At 45.9% G+C, this 24,130-nt stretch overlaps 1 protein-coding gene across 1 annotated transcript in view; it reads right to left on the minus strand.

Annotated features, from left to right (window-relative positions):
• The window catches only part of EML6 (EMAP like 6), a 372,392-nt gene that overhangs the window by 18,207 nt on the left and 330,055 nt on the right, over nt 1-24,130 (minus strand). The window contains exons 29-32 of the mRNA XM_081254742.1: nt 11,799-11,877; nt 8,513-8,642; nt 6,881-6,979; nt 5,698-5,871 (exon numbers count right to left, since the gene is read on the minus strand). Of these exons, the coding sequence (XP_081110868.1) occupies nt 5,698-5,871; nt 6,881-6,979; nt 8,513-8,642; nt 11,799-11,877 (482 nt within the window). The remainder of the gene's footprint in view (nt 1-5,697; nt 5,872-6,880; nt 6,980-8,512; nt 8,643-11,798; nt 11,878-24,130) is intronic.

A 24,130-nucleotide genomic window follows, 5' to 3' on the forward strand; every position in this document is an offset into this window, starting at 1 on the left:
CCTTCTGGCTTGCAGAGTTTCTGCTGAAAGACCAGCTGTTAACCTTATGGGGATTCCTTTGTATGTTATCTGTTGCTTTTCCCTTGCTGTTTTTAATTTTTTTTTATATTTAATTTTTGACAGTTTGATTAATATGTGTCTTGGCGTGTTTCTCCTTGGATTTATCCTGTATGGGACTCTCTGTGCTTCCTGGACTTGATTTACTATTTCCTTTCCCATATTAGGGAAGTTTTCAACTAGAATCTCTTCAAATATTTTCTCAGTCCCTTTTTTTTCTCTTCTTCTTCTGGGACCCCTATAATTCAAATGTTGGTGCATATAATGTTGTCCCAGAGGTCTCTGAGACTGTCCTCAATTCTTTTTATTCTTTTTTCTTTATTCTGCTCTGCAGTAGTTATTTCCAGTATTTTATATTCCAGGTCACTTATCCATTCTTGTGTCTGTTATTCTGCTATTGATTCCTTCTAGAGAATTTTTAATTTCATTTATTGTGTTTTTCATCATTGTTTGTTTGCTCTTTAGTTCTTCTAAGTCCTTGTTAAACGTTTCTTGTATTTTCTCCATTCCATTTCCAAGATTTTGGATATCTTCACTATCATTACTCTGAATTCTTTTTCAGGTAGACTGCCTATTTCCTCTTCATTTGTTTGGTCTGGTAGGTTTGTTTTTTTTTTTTTTTTTTTTTGCGGTACGCCGGCCTCTCACTGTTGTGGCTTCTCCCGTTGCGGAGCACAGGCCCCAGATGCGCAGGCTCAGCAGCCACGGCTCACAGGCCCAGCCGCTCCGTGGCATGTGGCAACTTCCCAGACCGGGGCACGAACCCGTGTCCCCTGCTTCGGCTGGCGGACTCTCAACCACTGCGCCACCAGGGAAGTCCGGTCTGGTAGGTTTTTACCTTGCTCCTTCATCTGCTGCGTATTTCTCTGTCTTCTCATTTTGCTTAACTTACTGTGTTTGGGGTCTCCTTTGTGCAGGCTGCAAGTTCTTAGTTCCTGTTGTTTTTGGTGTCTGTCCCCAGTGGGTAAGGTTGGTTCAGTGGGTTGTGTAGGCTTCCTGGTAGAGGGGACTGGTGCCTGTGTTCTGGCGGATGAGGCTGGATCTTATCTTTCTGGTGGGTAGGACCGAGTCTGGTGGTGTGTTTTGGCGTGTCTGTGAACTTATTATGATTTTAGTCAGTCTCTCTGCTAATGGGTGGGGTTGTGTTCCTGTCTTGCTAGTTGTTTGGCACGGGGTGTCCATCACTGGAGCTTGCTGGTTGTTGCGTGGAGCTGGGTCTTAGTGTTGAGACGGAGATCTCTGGGAGAGCTCTTGCCGATTGATATTATGTGGAGCTGGGAGGTGGAGCAATGTCCTGAACTCAGCTCTCCCACTACTGAGGCTCAGGCCTGACACCCAGCCAGAGCATCAAGACCCTGTCAGCCACACGGCTCAGAAGAAAAGGGAGAAAGAAAGGAAGAAAGAAAGAAAGAAAAAAGTAAAATAAAATAAAATCATTATTAAAATTAAAAAATTATTTTAAAAAAGTAATAAAAAGAAGAAGAGAGCAAGCAAGCAAGCCAATAAACAAATCTATCAATGATAGTAAGCTCTAAATACTAAACTAAGATAAACATAAAACCAGAAACAAATTATATGCAGAAAGCAAACCTCAAGTCTACAGTTGCTCCCAAAGTCCACCACCTCATATTTGGGATGATTCATTGTCTATTCAGGTATTCCACAGATGCAGGGTACATCAAGTTGATTGTGGAGATTTAATCTGCTGCTCCTGAGGCTGCCGGGAGAGATTTCCCTTTCTCTTCTTTGTTCGCATAACTCCTGGGCTTCAGCTTTGGATTTGGCCCCACCTCTGCGTGTAGGTTGCCTGAGGGCATCTGTTCATTGCTCAGACAGGACAGGGTTAAAGTAATAGCTGATTAGGGGGCTCTGGCTCACTCAGGCGGGGGTGGGGGGTGGTGGGGGGTGGGGTGGGGAGGGAGGGGTACGGATTCAGGGCGAGCCTGGGGCAGCAGAGGCCAGCTTGACGTTGCTACAGCCTGAGGCGCGCCGTGTGTTCTCCTGGGGAAGTTGTCCCTGGATCACAGGACCCTGGCAGTGGTGGGTTGCACAAGCTCCCGGGAGTGGAGGTGTGGATAGTGACCTGTGCTTGCAAACAGGCTTCTTGGTGGCTGCAGCAGCCGCCTTAGCGTCTCATGCCCATCTCTGGGGTCCGCGCTGATAGCCGCGGCTCGCGCCTGTCTCTGGAGCTCGTTTAGGCGGTGCTCTGAATCCCCTCTCCTCGTGCACCACAAAACAATGGTCTCTTGCCTCTTCAGCAGCTCCAGACTTTTTCCCGGACTCCCTCCCGGCTAGCCGTGGCGCACTAGCCCCCTTCAGGCTGTGTTCACGCCGCCAACCCCAGTCCTCTCCCTGGGATCCGACCGAAGCCCGAGCCTCAGCTCCCCATCCCCGCCCGCCCTGGCAGGTGAGCAGACAAGCCTCTCGGGCTGGTGAGTGCTGGTCGGCACCAATCCTCTGTGCGGGAGTCTTTCCGCTCTGCCCTCCACACCCCTGTTGCTGTGCTCTCCTCCGTGGCTCCAACGCTTCTCCGCCGCCGCTCCGTCTCCACCCGCGAAGGGGCTTCCTAGTGTGTGGAAGCGTTTCTTCCTTCACAGCTCCCTCCCACTGGTGCAGGTCCCGGCCCTATCCTATTGTCTCTGTTTATTCTTTTTTTCTTTTGCCCTACCCAGGTACGTGGGGAGTTTCTTGCCTTTTGGGAGATCTGAGGTCTTCTGCCAGCGTTCAGTATGTGTTCTGTAGGAGTTGTTCCACATGTAGATGTATTTCTCATGTATTTGTGGGGAGGAACGTGATCTCCATGTCTTACTCCCTCTGCCATCTTGAAGGTCCTCCCTTGAGTTTTTAATGTTAATTTTAAACTTCTTTTCTTTCCATTTTCTTCTTATTCTTAATGTCTTAATTCCAACTTCCTCTTAATCAATCTCCCTATATTATTTACTCACATATTTTTTTTCTTCCCCTCTTCCTCATCACTTGTATTTATTTACTTTTAAATGGCTATTAGAGTAGTGGTGGGTTCTTAACATGGCTGGGCCTGTAGCCAGCCCTCAGACACTCCCTCCTGGACTCCCTTCCCAGGAATGGCTAGGGAGATCCTCAGGTTACCTCTCGGGGCAGTAATTCTCTCCCTGCAGATGGAATGCCTAACTTACTGGAACAGATTCCTCACTACCTAGGGCTCAGAGTTTTTAAAAACCATGGTCCCCAAGGATACTATAAACTAATTCAAGAAACAAACAACAGACTGGAAGAAAACATATGCAATGCTTTAAAAGACAATCAGTAAAGAGCTACAAAGCATAAGCAAAAGACAACCCTCCCACCCACAGTAGAAAAAGGATTTGAACAGCTGAACTGCAGAAGAAGCAATGTAGGTGGCCAATAAAGAGATAGAAAGAGGATTAATTTCAGCAATCATGGGGAAAATACAAAATAAATAACATGCACATTTCTTCTAATCCACTGTTCGCTTTTGCCTTGTTTTAATCTCATGGACACTTCTAATTGTGAAGATGCCTGTCTCCCTCTTTGCACTGGCTTCCAGGTTGCTCAGAACAAATTTCATACAAGTATCTAGGACCTGACAACATGCATTTTATATATTAAGCTCATTTTCTAATTCCATTTAATTTTGTTTCACACACACACAGACACACACACACACCCAAGGGTTCCACAAGATAATTTGTTAAAGACAAATGAGAAATGAATAATACGCTCTCCAATGATAACAAAGAATGGATATAAACCTCCCTCAAAACCACATTATTTATCTGTAAGCAGGACTTGAAGTGAAGGCAAAAACCACAAATAATCAGCTCAGAAGAGCTGCTGGTTGGTGTCAGGCTATGAGACATTATCACTGACTTAGAACTCTTCCATACAGACACATGCTGGTTCGAACAAAGATAATGGGAGAAAATTACCAAAGGGAAGACTTCTCTTTTTCCTGGGAGCTTATTTAAAAGTCCTGGCTCCACCAATCCACTTGGGAAGTCAGAAGGGGCCCTAGGTGAGCAAGAGACAAGGCAGGGACAGGTACTGTGCTGGGGCAGATACTGTGCTGGGGCAGGTACTGTGCTGGGGCAGGGCCAGAGCAGGTATTGCCCAGAGGGACTGACAGGGAAGTGGGGAGAGTGAACCTGAACTGAAAGAGACTAAGTATAGGTGTTGATATAACTTTCTTCCAAGGAACTAGGAACAGACTTGATCTTGACTACTGCAGAGAATACAGTTAGAACAATAGAAGAAAGGCTTTATGAAGCAAGTTACACCCTCACCTAAGAAAGGGCTTTCCAACAGTGGGTGGGCTGTCTTGTGAATTGACACGGGTCATATCCTTGACAGTATTCAAGCAGAGAATGGAAAGAAGCCCGTGGGGAATGCGCTTGGAGGAATTTCTCCATGGGATGGATCCTGAATGGGCAGAAAGACTTCTTTAGTCCTTCCGGCTCTAAGATGCTATGAGTCTGTCACTGAAGATGCTCAATTTTTCATCTGGGGCTGAGTCTATTTAATCAGCTGTCCACCTGACATCACAAGGAACAAACTGCATCCCAAGGCTATAGATTATGGGGGCCATTTGGACACAAAACACTGATGAACAAGAACATGAGAAATGGATGGAATATGATGAGTGAGTCTCACCATAAATGTCTGCAGGTCCCCAACCCCTTTTCCTCATATGGGGGCTCAGGAGGGATTGGAACTTTCCTCCTACTGGGCTCATTTACTGTCCCCTCTCACAGCCCTTCCATGGGAAGATGCTTATTTAAAAGTCCTGGCTCCACCAATCCACTCTTGGGAAGTCAGAAGGGGCCCTAGGTGAGCAAGAGGCAAGGCAGGGACAGGTACTGTGCTGGGGCAGGTACTGTGCCTGAGATCATGCACAGATCTCCCTCTGAGATCATGGGACTCGAGAAGCCCTGGATTGGAGAAGTGCTTCCTCTGTGCCTGCCTGGCTTAGCATGCCCCAGATACAGGCAGCCCGGCTGGAGACAGACCTCATTAATGTCTTAACTAACTGGATCCGCTTTTACCACCCTGAGAATATACATGGAAGATTGCATATATTTGATTCAAAGAAGACCGTAAATTTAGTAGCAGCCTGTGTGCGGGCACATATTGGGGGAGGACAAGATAGAAATCTTGTCACATTCAATGTAAGCCTTAATTATAAGATGAATCCCCATTTCAAAAATGTTAATAAAAAGAGTTTCTAAGACTATGCTGATAAAACCCCATCCCAGTTCCTGTAAGAAGGCAATCAGGGTGACAAAGCTGCAGCAGGATCCAGGGCTCCACCAGACAGACAAGGAAGTTTGGATAGGAAGGTGATTAGGACAGAAATGGTGGAGGCTGCTGCCTCCTGTCTGAGGAGGGAGCCAGCCAGCACTGAGCCACTTTCCCAAAGTGCCCGAAGACCCTTCACTGACCAGCTCAGGACTCCAGAGGCCATGGGGTCCAGGGATGCAGTGGCAGCTGATGAGCAGCTTCTCTAGGATCCCAAGAGCCCTGGTTTCTGCCGAGGCGGCAGCAGTGCCTATGGTGGGCCGTGGAGTGAGGCAGATCTAGGTTGGAGCCCAGCCCGTGCCACAAACAAGCCTCCCAGAGGGACAGAAAGCCCGCTTCCCTTACCCTCCTGCCAGCGCCAGACGGTGATGGTGTGCTCGGGGTCCACGCCCACTGACACCAGCAGCTTCCCGGTTGCGCTGAAGTTGATGTAATTCACCCCCTTCGAGTGGAAGCACCGCAGCACAGAGAGGGTGTGTTTGGTCATGGCGTCCCACACGTGGATGGAAGGTGTTGCTCCTGAATGTGGGAGGTACGACGAAGAGCTAAGGCTGGGGAATGGTGGAGCCGAGGCAACGCTGACGCTCACCTAAAAGACGCTTTAGGACAGGTATTCAGGGCGTTACAGTGACGGGGGCTAAGAGACCTATGGCCTGGCCTGGCTGGAGGTGAGAGACAACGGGAAACATCTGCTGTGCTTTCAGAGGCAGAGACCTAAGGGTGTTTATGTCCAACACACACACTCGAGGTGGAGTTTACACAAAGGAAACTGGTGAGGTCAATGATTTGTATCTGCAACTCAGCCAGGTATAATCAGCAAACGAGGTACATCGACATGGTTTTGCTGTGCAGATTCAAACTACTCACGGATGGAACAGCCTTACCTGGGGTCTCCGTAATATCACCTGCATTGGATGAGCAATGGCAATGAGGAAGCGTCAAGGGAAAACAATAGCTAAAATAAGTCATGTTTCTAAGAGTGAAGCACTTAACACCAGCATCAGAAAGTTCCAAATTAAATTTTAAAATGGGCATGGGTTCCATGAAAACAAGCAGGAAGATATGTTTGGAAAAATTGCCTTTGAAATGACAGAGTTAAAAGAAAACCACCACCACTCTTCACAAATGTGAATCAGTTCACATTTGTCACTGGCATTTTCCTAGGGTGAGAAGAGCCAGGCACACATATTGGAATCTACCCTTGCCAAGCGCAACCTCCAGGCTTCAGATGTGGGGCTCTTCACTTGACACCTGGGCTCTGAAAAATTATTCTCACAAGTCCCCAGGGATGGGGGCCACCCGTTTATTTGGATGATGAGGCTCTGGTCTGACTTAACGGTCCTTCAGGTCACCAATCACTGGTTGTGTCAACTCAGGCGACATAGATACATTCAGGGCTCAAAAAATCAAGAGTGACATCAAGAAAGGGTGGATACCAATGACCTGCCCGCTGCCTCCCCAGTAACTGCTGCTAAGTCAACGTCTCTGCTCAGCTGGGAGAGCCTCGGCGGCTGCAGGACCCTCCTACCTATCTGGCTGGTGGCCACCACGTTTCTGTACTTGGGGTGCTGGTTCACCGTGAGGCAGAGGATGTCATCTGTGTGCTCCAGGTAGAAGCTCTGGCTCCCTAGGAGAGACGGGGCAGGGTGAGCAGGGGCCTGAAAGAGCTCTTGGGGCAACCCCAAAGCTTTGTGTGAGTCTCTGGAAAGGCCTTGTAGAAGCGAGAGCTTAAAGTGCCGAACTCTCACTTTTGGAATCATCCTTAGGGAGACAGGAGATCGTTTTTTACATTGACGCGTTCTGTCCCAGGATCGGGAGGAGAGCTGGTGTCTGTTATCTAATCCGTATCTAACACACAAGTTCCATTTCAATCCTTCTGCATCCTGGGTGGCGTCACAGCACAGCCCAAGTGCACAGGCTTCCAGAGTCCAGAACGGTTCCTCCTCCTGCAGCCCAGGACCCACGGCTTTCTCAGTGTCTCTTCCTCTGGGCAGGGCAGGGAGGGGGCACCTGGAGATAGCGCTTTGCTGAGCAAAATGGCACCATGTACTCATTGGAAAGGGAAGACTAAACAGGAGAATACTTAGGAAATCCCTTTTAATCATCTTTATCTATCAAAGTGCTAATCTCCTGGGTGCCTGGATAGCACAGGTGATGGCTTCACCCCCGAGGTCCTAAGTCAACATGTGTCACAGGAAGTGGAGAAAAGGACAGGAAAAGCTTTATCGTCTATTGCAGTGAACAGTTTGCTGACTGCCCAAGTGGTCACTGTAAACCCACCCAAAGGCACAGGAACTGAGAGGTGAGTGATGGCGTGGAATACAGCACATTGCTACTAACCTGGTAACATGCGGCTAGAAAATCGAGAAAAATGTATAGAAAATTCCAAGGCCCCCCTCGCCCCCAAAAACCAAATCATTATGTGCCCAGTGATTTTACTGTCTAAAAAAATCTATGCATGAACTACAAAGAACTATGAAGGAGCATAAAAATTTGAGGGGAAGAAAAGGTTTGTTTTAAGATATAAAGCAAATAAAGGCAACATGTTACCTTGTTTAAATCTTGTGGTAAAAATAAGGGTGTCTATCAGTTTCTGAATGATTCTTTTTGCTTGAGGTGTTTCTTTTTAAACTTTTTTTTTAATTTAAGAGTCATTCTATAGTTAAGGGACATTTTGGGTATTTTTGTTTTTTGTTTATTGTTCTTATTCTCATTGTGAATGTGGTTAACTATTGAAAACAAACAAAACTTGAAAATCTGAGTCGCTAAAAAATTTGGTGACTGTTAGAAATCAATGAGAAACGTTCCCTTTTTTGTTCTTGGTTACTGTCTATAAGGGTTTATCTACTCCCCACACCCTCTTTCTGGCTTCCCTCCATCCCTCTCAGCCTCGGTGGAGCTGATGGAAACACCGACACCTCCCTTCCAGGGCCTGAGATGAGACGTGGCTGGGTGAGGGATAAAGAGAAAGAAGGTCTGACTCTGTGAACGTGGGCCTGAGCATCTTCCAGGACTAAATGGCACCAGTCTGGAATGGAGTGGAATGGCTCTAAAGGGAAGAGAGAGCTTAAGCTTTGGGGCATCTAACCAGTGGGAAAGTGCATAAAAGGGCTAAAATAAAAGCCTGTGTTCAGATGCCGGTTTCTCCCAACCCATTTACCTGTGGACAGGTTCTGAACGATGCCGGCCGCGGCCGCGTGGAAGATGATGTCAGCACCGTCATTCAGGTAATGCAGGTTATTGCGACAGTCAAACCCTCTGTAGCCAAACACGTGGTCGAGAGCCAGCTCCTACATTCCCACACAAGGACGAAAGGGTCCTTAGAGGAAGTAACAGCACAGGAACAAACCCGCACTTCGGGGACAGCCACGCATGTCATGGGAACCATGAGGCTGGTGAGACAGCCAACCACTCACTCCTTGACCAGCTGGGGATACAGTGCAGCCCTTTCTTTACTTCCTTGACATAATAGGGGGACAGGCTAACACGTAGAATTACAGTGAGTTTTCGAAATAAAAAAGACTTGCTTCCTTGCCTCTCAGGCGAGGCAAAGCCTACCAAGGTGATATCCGGTAAAGGTTACCCAGAAGTTTGACGTCTGCACCTTGGCAGGTGCTCTCGAAGGTGAGCTGAATGGTGTCTCAGAGCTCTGCTCTGATTCGCCCAGATGCAGCAGGGTCCGGCAGAGCACAGCACTGAGGCAAATGCCATGCTCATTCTGTTGCCTGGTGCTTGCCCTACAGAGTTTCTACACCATCTGCATTCTTTTCCCCCCAACAACTAGACACTGTTCCAGGTTTACAGTCTTTCTCTTCTTCCTGTCTTGTCTTCCATGGCAAACGCAGTGACGATCCAGATCAGATCTGATCTTAATTCGACTTGACACACCTGTACTGTTGGCAGCTCTTCGGCACCGGGCACTTTGCTGGTTGGGGCTTGCGGGGGGAGGGGTACAAGATTAAGAAGATGTGGGTCCCTTTTCTCTAGGTTCCCTGACTCTAGCCTTTTCTCTCTCCAAAGCTTGCGAATTGCAAACATCAGATTAATTCTAAACTACCACAACACCTCCTTACTCAAAAGCAGTCGCTGACTCTCACTACCTATGGGAAAGTCCGGACTCCTTAAGTTGGCACAATCAGGCCCTGCTCTCACATCTCCTGGGACCCTTGGTCAGGCTGACATGTCCATTTAGCCCACGTATCAGGAGTTTTCCTATTTTTATGACTCTTTTTTTTTTTTTTTTAAATTATCTCTCACCTGGAAAGCCCTTCTCCTCCTTTCAACTGAGCGAGTGGCTAGTGGCTACGCACCTCTAGTCTCTTCCTCACCCCACGTGTTTCCCAGAAACTGCGTGTGTAATATGTGATCCCCAGTCTAGGTGGACAACTGACTCAAGCTGGGCCAATCAGATAGTTCCCGCCAGGAATTTGGAATTGAGGACACTGGTAGAGGAGATGTAAAACTTGGGCACTGGATAGCACCACAGTCTACTAAAGAAGTTCAAGAAGTCTGCAGGAAAAGAGATGAATGCATCAGGCATGCATGAGGCCCTGCTGGGCAGAAAGAGGCACCATCTTGGCTTAGGGCAGCTTTTCAGCTCCTGGACCCTGTCTTTGCTGAAGTTCAGCTGTATTTCCTGACCTGTGCTGTGTTCTATGATAAACCCCCTGCAATATATTTCCCTTTTCCAATACAAACGTTTCAGATAGATTTTCCGGCCTCGGGAGTTCGGAGCGCAGCAGAGGAGAGAGATGAGTAGGGAACAACGGTAGTAGAGCCCAACAAGGGTGTGGAGGAGGGGGTGCGGGGAGGGTGGAGTACAGGGCGGTGAGGGCGGGGAGCATCAGGGAAGACTGCACAGAGAAGGGCTTGGAACGGTGGGGTGTGGGGAGGGAAGAGGAGGAGGCTTCTAAGCATAAGCAGCTTGAAATCACAGGGGCCTGAAAGTCCCAGGCAGCTTCAGAGAACATTCATGGCTGTGGGGTTAGAAACATGAGTTGCAGTGGAGAATCTCAGGTGATGAGCTAGGAAGGGGGCTCCTGGGTGAGGTTCTGAAACCATGAGCTTGGATCCCATCAGGAATGTGGGAACCTCCTGGGCCTTAAAGCTGGGGTGAGTCATGAAGAGTTGTATTTTCAAGAGCTAACTCTGTGGGCAGCAAAGGCATCTGTCAAAGAGGAAAGGGAAAAGTCTGAGGGCAGAAAGAACAGTTAGGAGGCCTCTTTCAGAAAACAGCAGGTCCCCTGGAGCTGCCACCCTAACAACTGAGTACAAAGCCCTCTCCACTTACTGGCTTGGTGATCTTGGGCTGGGGCCTAACATATCAGTTGACTCCTCTGAGCTATAGTGTTCTCATCTGTAAAATGGAACAATAATGGTACCTACCTTGTAGATGTGAGGCATGTGTGAAATACTTGGTGGGAAGTATATACACAGCAAGGTACTGGCACACGGCAAGGGCTCAAACAACATTAGAGACAGTGTATAAGCCTGCACTCTCTATGCACCCCACTCCCTGAGTGGTACTAGGTACAGGGAAAAGGGGCCAGGTCTGCAGGACATGGGACATTTTTGACTTAGTACCCATAGGACCTGGGAAAGGTCTGAAGGAACCCTTCAAGGCAGGGCTGAAAGAACATGACCCAGGGGATGTGGGGATGTGACTCTGGTCACTGCCGGGGGACACAGTACTGTGTGGAAGGGAGAGAGGATAAGGGAGAGCCATCGGGTCCAGTTAGGGTCACTTGAAGGCATCTGTGGCAGGGGTCCCCAACCCCCAGGCCACAGACCAGTGCCTGTTAGGAACTCGGCCACATAGCAGGAGGTGAGCAGCGGGTGAGCGACAGAAGCTTCACCTGTATTTACAGCCACTCCCCATTGTTCTCATTACCGCCTGAGCTCCACCTCCTGTCGGATCTGCAGCAGCCTTAGATTCTCATCGGAGCGCGAACCTTGCTGTGAACTGCACATGCGAGGGATCTAGGTTGTGTGCTCCTTATAAGAATCTAATGCCTGATGGTCTGAGGTGGAGCTGAGGCGCTGATGCTAGTGCTGGGGAGCGGCTACAAATACAGATTATCATTAGCAGAGACCATAATAAATCAATTGCTTGCAGACTCATATCAAAACCCTATCCGTGAGTGGCAAGTGAAAACAAGCTCAGGGCTCCCACTGATTCTGCATTATGGTGAGTTGTGTAATTATTTCATTAAATATTACAATGTAATAATAATAGAAGCGCACAATAAATGTAATGCACTTGAATCATCCCCAAACCATCTGCACCTCCCCCCTCCCATCCGTGGAAAAACTGTCTTCCACGAAACCAGTCCCTGGTGCCCAAAAGTTTGGGGACCGCTGTGTGGGACTTGCAGATGGTGATGTCCACCAGGCAGATCTTAGAATATCAATATCAGATTAAAAGCAAAATAATTTAACCTCCTCACCTCAACCAGTTTCTTTTTTTTGGTGATACTGTTCTTCTGGAGTTTCTCAGGCTGGGGAGCTGCTCTGCTAACGGGTGGTCTAGAAAAGAGAGTGGCCAAAAGAAGCACAGTGTTGAAAAGGCAGCAAGGTTGCTTGTCCAGCGAGGTCAGCTAAGACCAGTGCCAGGCTCTCTCCCCTCCCCCAGTTGGAGGACCCCACGCCTGGGTTTGATCTGTCCTGCCCCTCCCTCCCCCTACCCCCGACCCCAGGAAAAGCTGTTTCTGACATTTTGGGTCCTGGATTCACAGGCACCGGGTTGGGCTTCCCCACACGTAGGGCATCACAGTCAGGGTCAGTCCCTCTCTCCTGGGAGCCAGGAAGAATGTGTGAGCCAGAGGGGCTGGTCTTAAAACTAAAGAGGAGCCTAAGTCTGGGAAGGAAGAGGCCACACTTCCTGAACCCACTGGCCATTCTTCAGACAGGGATGTACCAACACTGTTCAGAATTAGGTGGCCAGAGATCATGGCGTGTTGTGAAGTAGGACTCATAAGCCATGCCTGGGAACGGGCCCTGAAGGCCAAGTGCCCAGGTCATTCTTGCCACACGAAAGGGCATGTAGGAAGCAAAGGCATGAAAGACAGAACAAACTCCTCCACTGCCCTGTCCCTCAGGGTCATGGTCTGCATTCAACTGCTACCACCATGCCCAAGGTTACTTTTCCCTGCTTGGTTTTGGAGATCTGGGCCTCCAATTTTAATTAAGAGATTTCTTTAATGGGTAAGCCCTCAAGGACTTGTATATGAGGAGGGCGATCTTTTGGTCACATGGACTTCCCTCAAATCAGACTTCTGTCAGAGTTTAGGGGCCCAGGGATGGACAGGAGGGACCTGTATCTGCTCCCGCCGCTTGCTCAAATCCATTAGCTATGGCTCTTGGGCTATGCAAAGAGAAAGGATTACCTGGATCCCCTTGCGAGCAGCACACAAAGCCAAGTGAGAAACTTAGTACAGGTCAGAGCCACACTAGCAAGCACCTCATTCATGCACAAGCATCGTCCAAGTGAACAGACATTCCCGTGTGGCACACACCATGCTTCCCGAGCATGCCAGCAAAGAGCTAAAACAGAAATGAAAGAGTGCACCGCTCTGCAAATTCAGAAAGCTCATACCCTGGCGTCTCTGGGCAAACTCTGCACTAAAGCGCCTACAGGATAGGGAGAAAAAAGGAAGCCTTGTCACTGCTTCCGCACCCTCTACGGACTTTGCCAATGCGCCTGGGGCCTCTGCTTATTTTAGAGTGTGCTGGGGAGAAACCTGTTGTCAGAAGAACAATCACATCCTCCTGGATGTCGCTGGGAGTTAGGCACAATGGCTGCTTTGTTTCTGACTCAAGTTCAACTAATAATTTAGCCTAATCATTCGCAGTGTTTCTTGGGAGGGCAGCTTGCCTGCTGGAAGGGCTTGCGTTTTTGTGCTAGGGAGAAACAAGGTAGCTTTATTTTCTCAGAAACTCTTCAGTCAAAACATGTTATGTAATCATAAGTGATAATTGGACCAAATGGCATCATAATCACCACCGGAGAATGGGGAGAGAGCGCGTCTCTGCAAAACGACACCTCCGGCTGATATCATCGCCGCCAAATTGAGCAAAAGCGGGAGGCCGGGGGCAGGCCAGTTCTCACAATTAGACTGCCTTCGCATTAATTATCACTTCCCGGGACATCTGCTCTTTCTTCTGTTTTAGTGGAACTTTTAAATGAAATCCGTGGGTTTCTTCTCCACCTAAGACTGTTTGAATGTATGACAAAAGCAAGCCAAGGTCTGAGATGGGAGCAAGGGGACGCTGGGACTAGAGCACGGTTCATAAGGCAGAATTTGAGATTACACGCAGGGCTCATTTTCAGGGCATACACAGGTTGTATAATATGTCACATATTATACAGTGTATACAGAGTATGCATACAAGCACAACCACTGTGTATTTATATATACAGGAGATTGTGTATATATATACACGTAGAGGCAGTCCGATGCTTTTTTTCACCTTGATTTTCAGTTAAAAACTGAAAAGTAAAGCAATCTCAGAATGTTTCTTTCTTATTTCACAAGCATGTTTACAGCTGTATTGCTTCAAAACTGAAGATGAGGGGGCAAAAGGCAGAAACCTGCATTGTGGCAAATTCAGCAGAGTGTAAGTATAGACCCTTCACGGTTGTGAATTCTGCATGAACGCTTAGTTCTAGATGCTCATCGAACACCTGGGCTTTTGCAGAGTGCTGTGCATACTTACTTGACAATTCCCTGCCTCCAAAGGAAAGCAAGTTAAAACACAATACAAGCATTAAAGGCTTCTTTCCAGGCATCTATAAACAGGGTTCATAACATCAGATGTGGGAGGGACTGCCAACGATTTCAAACACAGCCAAACACTGGAGGTTCAGCATTTTTCAGTGGATCTAAATCCTTCCAGATTCAGATTCCTTTGGAAACGTGACTCTGAAAAGCTTTGCTGAGGTGGGAAAGAGTAGAGTGTGTGAGAACATTCACTCACTTTTCAGTCCAATAAACTCTTTATAGCTGGTTGTTCCCAGCTGGCACACAGGACGGGAGAGGGAGGAAGGCTGTGAGTGCAACTGGGAATCAGCAGGAAGGTGCAGAGAGGTTAAGGGCTGGGAAGGCGAGCCGTGGGGTGAGGAGGGGAGGAGCAGAGACACGAAGGGACCTCATGGGGGCAAGTGGGGCTCTGAAGAGACTCGGGGAGACAAAGGAGAAAGAGTTTCCATTGGGAAAGAAATTTAAGGAGGGAACCTGGCAAGAGAGTAAGAGAATTGGATAATCAGGAGAGAGGAGGAAGGACAGGCTTGAGCTTAGAGAGGGCGGGAGTGCAGCTATTCGAGTAAGAGAGGGTGGAGGAGAGGTCTGGGAGCTCAAGTGTGTGACGTGGTGTTAGGTCACGAGGCAGCCCTGTTCCTCCCCAGTGCTGGGGGTGCAAGCTGCTGGAGACCCACCCCACTCCCGAGAGTGGAGTCGCCACCCCAGGCCCCATGATCCCTGTGGGCATGGAAGGACCGTGACGGGTCAATCCCGGCTGCAACCCCACTGCTCAGCAGCTCGGCTGCTGAAGAGAAAGCTTAGACACACTTGAAGACGTGTGAGTGTTACCCTGACACAGGCTCTCACCCCACAAAGGGCCCCAAGGGTGGCCAGCGCCCAGGTATTCACCTCCCCGCCCGTCACCCCTCCCTGGGGTGCTGGGCTGGCAGAGCAAGGGGTGGAGCAGAGGACACGATGCCCTGAGATGCACAGAAGAGGGTTCAACGCCAGGGCTCTTGGGGCAGCTTCTGAAATGACTGAGGTGGTCAAGGAAGTCAGTCACAACCCAAGACGAGCGCAACGTGAGAGCCAACTAGGGAGGAAGGCTCAGAAAGCCTGTGAGAAACAAAGTCGTTCCAAGCAGCTTCTATAAAGAGAGGTGCGGGTGTGGAGGAACTCAGCTACATTTAGCCCAGAAATGCAAGTTTGGAATTGTTTTTAGTGTAGTCAGTCAGACAATGTTCAAAGTGTCCTTGGAGGAAATGTAGCTTTCTTCAGATTCCAAAATGTGCTATTAAAATGCTCTAAGAGTTTTCAAAATGTCTTGGGAAACCCAGCTCTCCTTGATCCTGGTTTCAGGTGGGTACCAGTGGGTGATGTGAGCACTGTTTTAGAACTGTCCTCCAACAAGATCTATCACCCCCATGGATGGGCTGCAGGGACTCAGTGAGACCCCTGACATTCATGCCAAATTGTTTTGTACATGTACATTTTTCTGGGGAATGGAGGCATGTTTTAATTATATTTTCAAAGATGTCTGGAGGGAGAGGAGAGAGAGAGAGAGAGATAGACAGACAGACAGAGGGGGGGATTGGGATCAATTAAGAACCACTGCTCCAGGAAGAGTCCAGGTTTAAGAAAAGTCTCCAAAGCCATGGGAGCTCTCTATTATCAAAACAAAAGGAACCGGATTCTGTTCAATGTATTCCCATGTTTTCTAGAACCATCTGTAGAGCTGCTCAGTGAAGAAGTAGAGTTGAAAGAAGGGTGTCAGGCAGGGAACTATGTGTACCCTAAGAGAACCCTTCTATCTTGAAAATGCTCTTGACTGAAACCTATAACATAGCCCTTTTTAACAAAATAGAGGTATAGTCCCAGACTTGGCCATTTTAGGTGAACATCAAATTATTTGGGTGAAAAATTGAGGGCATAAAGTACGGCGTAGAGGAAGTACAAGTAAAGGTGAAGACTACTGAAGAGGCCAGTGCAATAATCCAAGAGAGGGATGATGTATATCTGGACTAAAGCAGTGGTTGTGGAGAAGGAAACAAGTGAATATTTAAGGAAATATTGGTGAAGTATATTGCAAAGACTTTATAATTGATTAGCTCTAGGGGATGAAGGAGGAAGAGCAATTCAAGTGGAACACCAGTTTTCTGCTTGGGCCTCTAGGAGGATGGTGGCACCACTGACTGAGACAGGAGAAGATTTTTGAGGGAAGATGATGAGTTCCATTTTGGCATGTCAAACTCTGGACATCTGTGGGTTGGCTATACCAGCTGGAGGTTAAACTGAGAGGTGGGACTCAGACATACGACTTTGGGAATCATCAGCCAATAGGTGGAATATATGAATCAGGGAGAGAGTGTAAGGTGAAAAAAGAGAATGGCCAAAAGTGAAATCCTAAGGACCAACAGCATGTGAGGGGCTGGAAGAGGAAGCAGAGATGGGGCACTGAGAAAGAATGGTTGGAGAGGTTGGAGGAGGGCCAGAAGAGATTGTTTCCAAAAGGTAAGTGACAGAAGAATATCTAAAACCGCACTGTCCAATATGGTAGCACTGACCACATGCGGCTCTTGAGCACTTGAACTGTGGCTTGTCCACATTAAGATGTGTTATAACTGCAAAAAACACACCAGGTTTCGAAGACCTAGTAAAAATAATTTTAAAAAGAATATAAAATATGAATTATTTTTATATCAATTATACATCAAAATGACATTTTTATATTTTAGGTTAAATAAAATACATTATTAAAATTAGTTTCACCATCTCTTAATTTTTGCAATGTGGCTACTAGAAAAATCATATACATGGCTTGCCTTATATTTCTATTGAACGATGCTACTCTAGAAGAAACAAGTTTGTCCTTTAAACAAGACAAGGAGGAGAATGGATTGGATTTGGGAATTAGAAAGTCACCATGACAGATGGAATGGCTGGAGAGTCAAGGAGAGACTTGGTAAGGTCTTGGTGAGAAGGAGAAAAGGGAGGGAACGTGATGGTGGGAATATGTGTATAAGTGTAAAAGCTCAGCCAAAGGTCTTGTTTTTCTCCTGAAGAGAGTTAGGTGGGGATGGGAAAGACTGGAATGTGTTTCTTGGCTGAGGACATGGATCCAGTTTTGGGCAAGTGGCAGAGGAGACATAGGAAAGAGGAGAGATATGATGAGGGAGCTCGGATGGATGGGAGGCTGGGGTCCAAGCACCAGCTTGAAGGAGGGACCAGCCTTGAGAAGAGAAGGAAGGAGGTGAATAGTTTTTGTGGGGTGGAGAATAGAAAGGAGTCTGGTAGGGGCAATTGGTATCAATGTGATTTTCTAGTCAGAAGAGTGGAGGCGTGGGGTTTTAGGAGAAATACAGGAATGGAGAGTGGAGAGGACTGGAAGAGTGGCATTTAAGGAAGCGAAAAGTGAGGCCAGGAGGGAGCTGATGAAAAAAATGGAGGTGTCTAGACACTGGATGTCTTGATGAGGATGAAGATCAGGTGTTCTGGGAACGAGAAATCTAGAGGAGAGAAGGGTAAGTCATGGAGACAGGAGCTACAGGTGATGACTTAAGCCACAGCACAGCAGGAGCTGGGGTCGGCCAGTTGACCACTAGCCACAGACAGGAAGTTGATAAACGACAGGAAGTGGGAGGGGGAGAAGATGGCAGAGCATGATATGAACTTCCAAGGAGTGAAGTTCCTTTGAAGTGAGCACGCCGATATGCTTCACACACACCTGCAAGAAAGCCTGAGCCTCCACACCTTACACCCAGTGACATCGTTTCAAGGGGCACAAACTGTGCACCCTAACAACTGCTCCTGCAAATATCTTCTCAGTTATCACATCAGGACCACACAATGGTAAAAAGCAGGAGGGTAAACAACCCTAGTATCACCCATTCCCTCCAAATGGAGGTCTGAGAGATGTTCAGAGACTTGATTAAAAGAATAGGACCCAACTCTGCCAGTGTCTTCTGAAAGAGAGAGAGAAACTTCCTCTCCGTAGAAAAGCGCTTACCCATTTGTGATATGTTCTTTAGCTCCATGTGCGAGTGGGTTTGAGTCAACTGATTCCACTGTAGGAGTATGATTTCCTAGGTGTGTTCATCTATTAAAAAGTCATTTTTTAGCACTTCAAAGCACCTCTGCATTTTTATGCCCTGGAACATTCTTTGTGACAAAAAATGAGCAAATTGCTTTCTAATGAATGGCAGGCTAAGTTCCTAAAATTATCAGTTACATAGAAGTCATTACTTTGCTTCAAGCAACACAGAAAATCAAGGGGTGTGAAAAGGGAAAATCATTTATGAAGGTAGCATTAAATTCCCTTAAATCACTAACCATTCAGCTTTCAGAAGAATTACACGGCAAACAACAGGCCTTTGAAATGATTAATTTCAGCATATCGGAGTTTAATAGCTATCGTAACTTCAGTTCCTTCCACCTTGTCAGAGAACAAGAAACTTGCCACCTTCTACCTGCTCAGGACAGCTCTGAATGTAGAACTCTTCCAGAATTAAGGGATTCAGTGAAGAGGAATAATTTAGCCTGGAGAGAAATGCTCTGGAGTAGCACAGCATTGCCCTGTTTGCCCTCCACATGCGCAATCACCCTCCCAGAGTGAGATCTGAGCTTAGCTCACGTGCAACATATATGCAACTGCAGGGCTCTGTACCAAATCTTAGGCTCTCTATGGTCCCTCCACTGTGGGATGGAGTGGTTTTAACAGATCTCAATATGGTAAATTCAGCAGCACCTGCTAGCATGACTGTCAGTTCTTAGAAACTCTTACACTACAAGCTCACAAAGCATCTACTGGTCAGTGATGACAAAGGGCTTCTGTCAGGCCAGGGAAGCTGAGGAAAGTGCCAGGAGAGCTGGGCTGTTTATTCGTTGATGTCACCATGGATGGGAGCACTGTCCCACTTCATCATGCTCATCAAGCCTCAGGCAAACCTGAAATGTGGATTTACTAATTAAAATAAGGCATTTTTCAAAAATTGGGGGCAGGTTCTCTCAGCAGACTTGTGTCCTCAAACACAGCACAAAAGGTAAAAAGAGAAGCTGGGATTTCCTATAGATGGTGGTTTGTTTCAATTCAGGGAACTCTATCTAAACCTTTCCCATATTTTTACACTTTGCCACTTGGGAGCATGTTCTTTGTTTCATTGTAAATCTGCTGACTAAGAAGCTTTGTCTGTAAAAAGAACTTTTCAGTTCTTTTTGCCTCGGGTTATTGAAATAGATTTAAACCAAATAAACATTTAATTCCTAATGGATGGAGGGTATGAAGATAAAAAGTCATTTAACCAAGAGCAGTTTCATGGCAAGATGGGGCATCATTCAATTCTACATGGGTCACACCTTTCACCACAAAAGTAAGACCACACATCGGTGCTAACAAAACAAAGGTAAAAGTGGTTTGCTGACAAAAACCAGATTTGTAGACCATTTTGAGGACAGATTAATTTACTTAAATATGCAGAGAAGCAGGCTAAGTAAATGCCTCCATTCATCTACTCACTGAAGAAATATCTGTTCACTATGTACAAGGCACTGTGTGAGGCACATGGTGGTGACCATGATAGACACAGGACTGACCCTTGATAAACTGAGAGTCACATAGACAAAGTTTATAATTCAGTGGAACTTTAACTAGCTTGATACCATGGACCCATATATTAAGGAACTAAGGGTTCAAGGCAACTATTAATTTGGGGCTGAAACAAAAACCAAAAATCTAAAGCAAACCAATCCCCCTAAACATGATGTACAGTTTTCTTCATAGGATTTTCTTTTTAAGTTCACAAATCTGTACAAATTGATTTGGAAAGGATATGAGATAACAGAAGTAGATAAGCTTTACAGCCTTCCCCACTCAGCCATAAGCATGGTTTAAGAAAAAGTTTGGAAAACCCTAGTGCTAGACCACTCTGTTTTGAGGTCATTTGGTGCTAGGACCTGTCAATTCGCAGATGAGGGGGCCACCATTTATAGAAGGCTCAGAATCTGCTTCTAATCTTTGTTTGTAAAAGCTTCTTGGTTTCCTAAGGAACATATGGCCTAGATTGAGAGTAAATATGTACCAGAGGGACTGAAAGATTAATGTAAGAGTATTCACAGATTCCTTCTTTATGATCCCCTGCTAAGAATAGCTCTGGCACTGCCACCTCAGTGTTTCCTCATACTGGCTAGATGAAATGGATGAAGGGTGAGGTTGCCTTGTGGGGGAAGGCAGTCTGTGGAGTGGAAAACATTCTTTTCCCGTCCCCTCACCATGGAGGATTGCGAGAAGGATTCCACTCAGGACACAATGCCCCACCCCGGCGACCTTCAATACATGTCTGCGGGTGCTCAAACCACCCTCCCCAGAGTGAGGCACTAGAGAGAGGGGGAGGACAAAGATCACCCTTCAGGATCCTGATCTGCCTGCAAATCCACAGGTAGGGGTTACTGAAAGATAATGAGATGCTGACAGCCAAATGGGTGAATATTGCAAGGGGCCCCTGGTGCCTGGGGATGAGTCCCTGTCCATGGGAACTGTTGGAGGCACTGCTCATTCAATGAGGTGAAAGGAAACTTGTAGCATATATGACTGAGCAGGGAAGTTGCCTGATCCCCTAGATTCCCTCCTAAACACTCACTGTCATATTCTGCCTGCCAAAGGAGACAATGACCCTCAATGCCACAGAGATGTAGCTTAGGAGTAAGGGTCTCTCCACTTAAGGATGGTGTTTGAAATTGCCTAAAGGCAGAATCCTTTAACATGAGAGCTGGAAGGGGCCAGGGGTGTCTACTACTTAGAGACAGACATTTCCAAACTGCATTATGAATGTAAAGACAAGATGCTGACAAGATCTTAGACTTTGATATCTAATCCATGGGTGTCAGTTGGAAACCAACCTAAATCTTGTTGTTAAGGAGTTTCATTCAACAAATATTTATGGAGTGCTGGCACTGTTATCAAATTTGGAGATAAAGTAATATATCAGAAATTTTGCTTTCACGGAGTTGACATCCTAGTTTGAGGAGAGGGGTTAAGAAGAATCTCTTAATCTGGTAAACAACAAAGGCCTGTGATTGTTCAACTCTTAAGGCAATCCTCAGACCTCCAACCAACAGGAGTAGGATTAAAAAAGAAGTGGCATTGATCCCACTTCTGACACCAATCCCACATCCCACTTGTTTTTTTTTTTTGGCTGTCACCCACAGCATGCAGAACTTCCCTGATCCCTGGTTTAGGGATCAAACGGCGACCAGTGCAGTGGAAGCTCAGAGTCTTAACCACCAGAACACCAGGGGAGTCCAACAATCCCACTTCTGATAGTCTGAAGCCCTTGCCAGAATGCAGTCAGCCACTTTCCAGGTAAACACTGGATATCTATTGAGGTTTTAGATGTAAGAGAAAATCCAAGGGCAGCTAAATTTTGCTTTGACTCTCACTGAGCCAACTCTTTTTGTAAAAGTCAGAGATTCCAGAACAAAAAAACAAGGGAAATGGAAAGATGTGAAAGGTTTCAAATGTTGGGGAGGTAATGGTAGTAATAATAAAGTTGATATAAAACTGTCATTAACTAACTTTTGCTTTAAAAAATGGCCAAGATGGAGACTGATTTCAAATTAAAAATTTTAAATGTAAGGATTTCTACTTTAAAATATGTGTACTATCCCACTGAAGAAAAGCCTAGAATTAGACGGCTTCGCTGGTAAATTCTACCAAACATTTAAAGAGGAATTAACACCAATCCTTCTCAAACTTTTCTAAAAAACTGAAGAGGAGGGAACGCTCCCAAATCATTTTACAAGACCAGCATTATCCTGATACCAAAAACAGAAAAGGACATTACTAGAAAAGTATAGGCCAATATCTCTGATGAATACAGATTTAAAAGTTCTCAATCACATACTAGCAAACCGAATTCAGCAGCACATTAAAAGAATCATTCACCGTGATCAAGTGGGATTTATCCTGGGGATGCAAGGATGGTTCAACATATGCAAATCAATCAGTGTGATACATCATATTAACAGAATGAAGGAAAAGAAATATATGATAATCTCAATAGATGTGGAAAAAGCATTTTACAAAATTCAACATCCATTCATGATAAAAACTATTAACAAATTAGGAATAGAAGGAACATATCTCAACAAAATAAAAGGCCATATAAGACAGGCCCATAGCTAATATCATACTTAATGGTGAAAGGTTAAAAGCTTTTCCTCCAATATCAGGAACAAGACAAGGGTGCCACATTATTCAACATAGTACTGGAAGTCCTAGCTAGAGTAATCAGGTAAGAAAAAGAAATGAAAGTATCAGAATTGGAAAGGAAGAAATAAAATTGTCTCTATATTCAGATGACATGATTTTACATACAGAAAATCCTAAAGACAACCATAAACCTGTTAAATCTAATCAATGATTTCAGTAAAGTTACATGATACAAATTAACACAGAAAAATCAGTAGTGTTTCTATAAACTAACAACAACCTTTCAGAAAAAGGAATAAAGAAATCAACCACATTTACAAGAGCATCAAAAACAAAATACTCAGGAATAAATTTAACTATGGAGGTGAAAGATCTCTACTCTGAAAACTACAAGACATTGATAAAATAAATTGAGGAAGAGGCAAATAAATGGAAAGGTATCTCATGTTCATGCATTAGAAGAGTATTGTTAAATTGTCAATACTACAAAAGCCATCTATAGATTAAATGCAATCCCTATCAAGATTCCAATGGTGGGACTTCCCTTGTGGCACAGTGGTTAAGAATCTGCCTGCGAATGCAGGGGACATAGGTTTGAGCCCTGGTCCAGGAAGATCCCACATGCTGCAGAGTAACTAAGCCCCTATGCCACGACTACTGAGCCTGCACTCTAGAGCCCATGAGCCACAACTACTGAGCCCATGTGCCGCAACTACTGAAGCCTGTGTGCCTAGAGCCTGTGCTCCACAACAAGAGAAGCCACCGCAATGAGAAGTCCATGCACTGCAATGAAGAGAAGCCCCTGCTCGCTGCAACTAGAGAAAGCCCACACGCAGCAACGAAGCCCCAACACAGCCAACAATAAATAAATAAATAGATAGATAAATAAATTTAAAAAAACTTACATTAAAAAAAAGATCCCAATGGCATTTTTTACAGAAGTAGAACAAAACTCCTAAAAGTTATCCAGAACCACAAAAGACGCTGAATAGTCAAAGAAATCCTGAGAAAGAAGGACAAAGCAGGAGGCATCACACTTCCTGACTTCAAGCTATACTATAAAGCTATAGTCATCAAAACAGTATGGTATCAACATAAAAGCAGACAAATAGACCAATGGGACAGAATCAAGAGACCAGATATAAACCCAAGCATATACAATAAACTAACATTTGATAAGGGAGCCAAGAATACTCAACAGAGAAAAGACAGTGTCTTCAATAAATGGTTCTGGGATAATTGGATAGTCACATGTAAAAGAATGAAACTAGACCCATAGCTTACACCACTCACAAAACTTAACTCCAAATGGATTAAAGACATTTAAATATAAGACCTGAAACCATGAAACTCTTAGAAGAAAACATAGGAACAAAACTCTTTGATATGAGTCTTGGTAATGATTTTTTGGATACAACACCTAAAGGGCAAGAAACAAAATAAAAAATAAACAAGCAGACTACACTAAACTAAAAAGCTTCTGCACAGTAAAGGAAATCATCAACAAAGTGAAGAGACAATCTATGGAATGGGAAAAATATTTGCAAACCATATATTGACAAGGGGTTAATATCCAAAATATATTTAAAAACTCATACAACTTGGGGCTTCCCTGGTGGCGCAGTGGTTGAGAGTCCGCCTGCCGATGCAGGGGGCGCGGGTTCGTGCCCCGGTCTGGGAAGATCCCGCATGCCGCGGAGCGGCTGGGCCCGTGAGCCATGGCCGTTGAGCCTGCGCGTCCGGAGCCTGTGCTCCGCAACGGGAGAGGCCACAACAGTGAGAGGCCCACATACCGCAAAAAAAAAAAAAAAAAAAAAAAAAAAAAAAAAAAAAAAAA

The sequence above is a fragment of the Mesoplodon bidens genome (assembly GCF_964165515.1).
Source record: "Mesoplodon bidens genome assembly, chromosome: 14".
NCBI lineage: Eukaryota > Metazoa > Chordata > Mammalia > Artiodactyla > Ziphiidae > Mesoplodon > Mesoplodon bidens.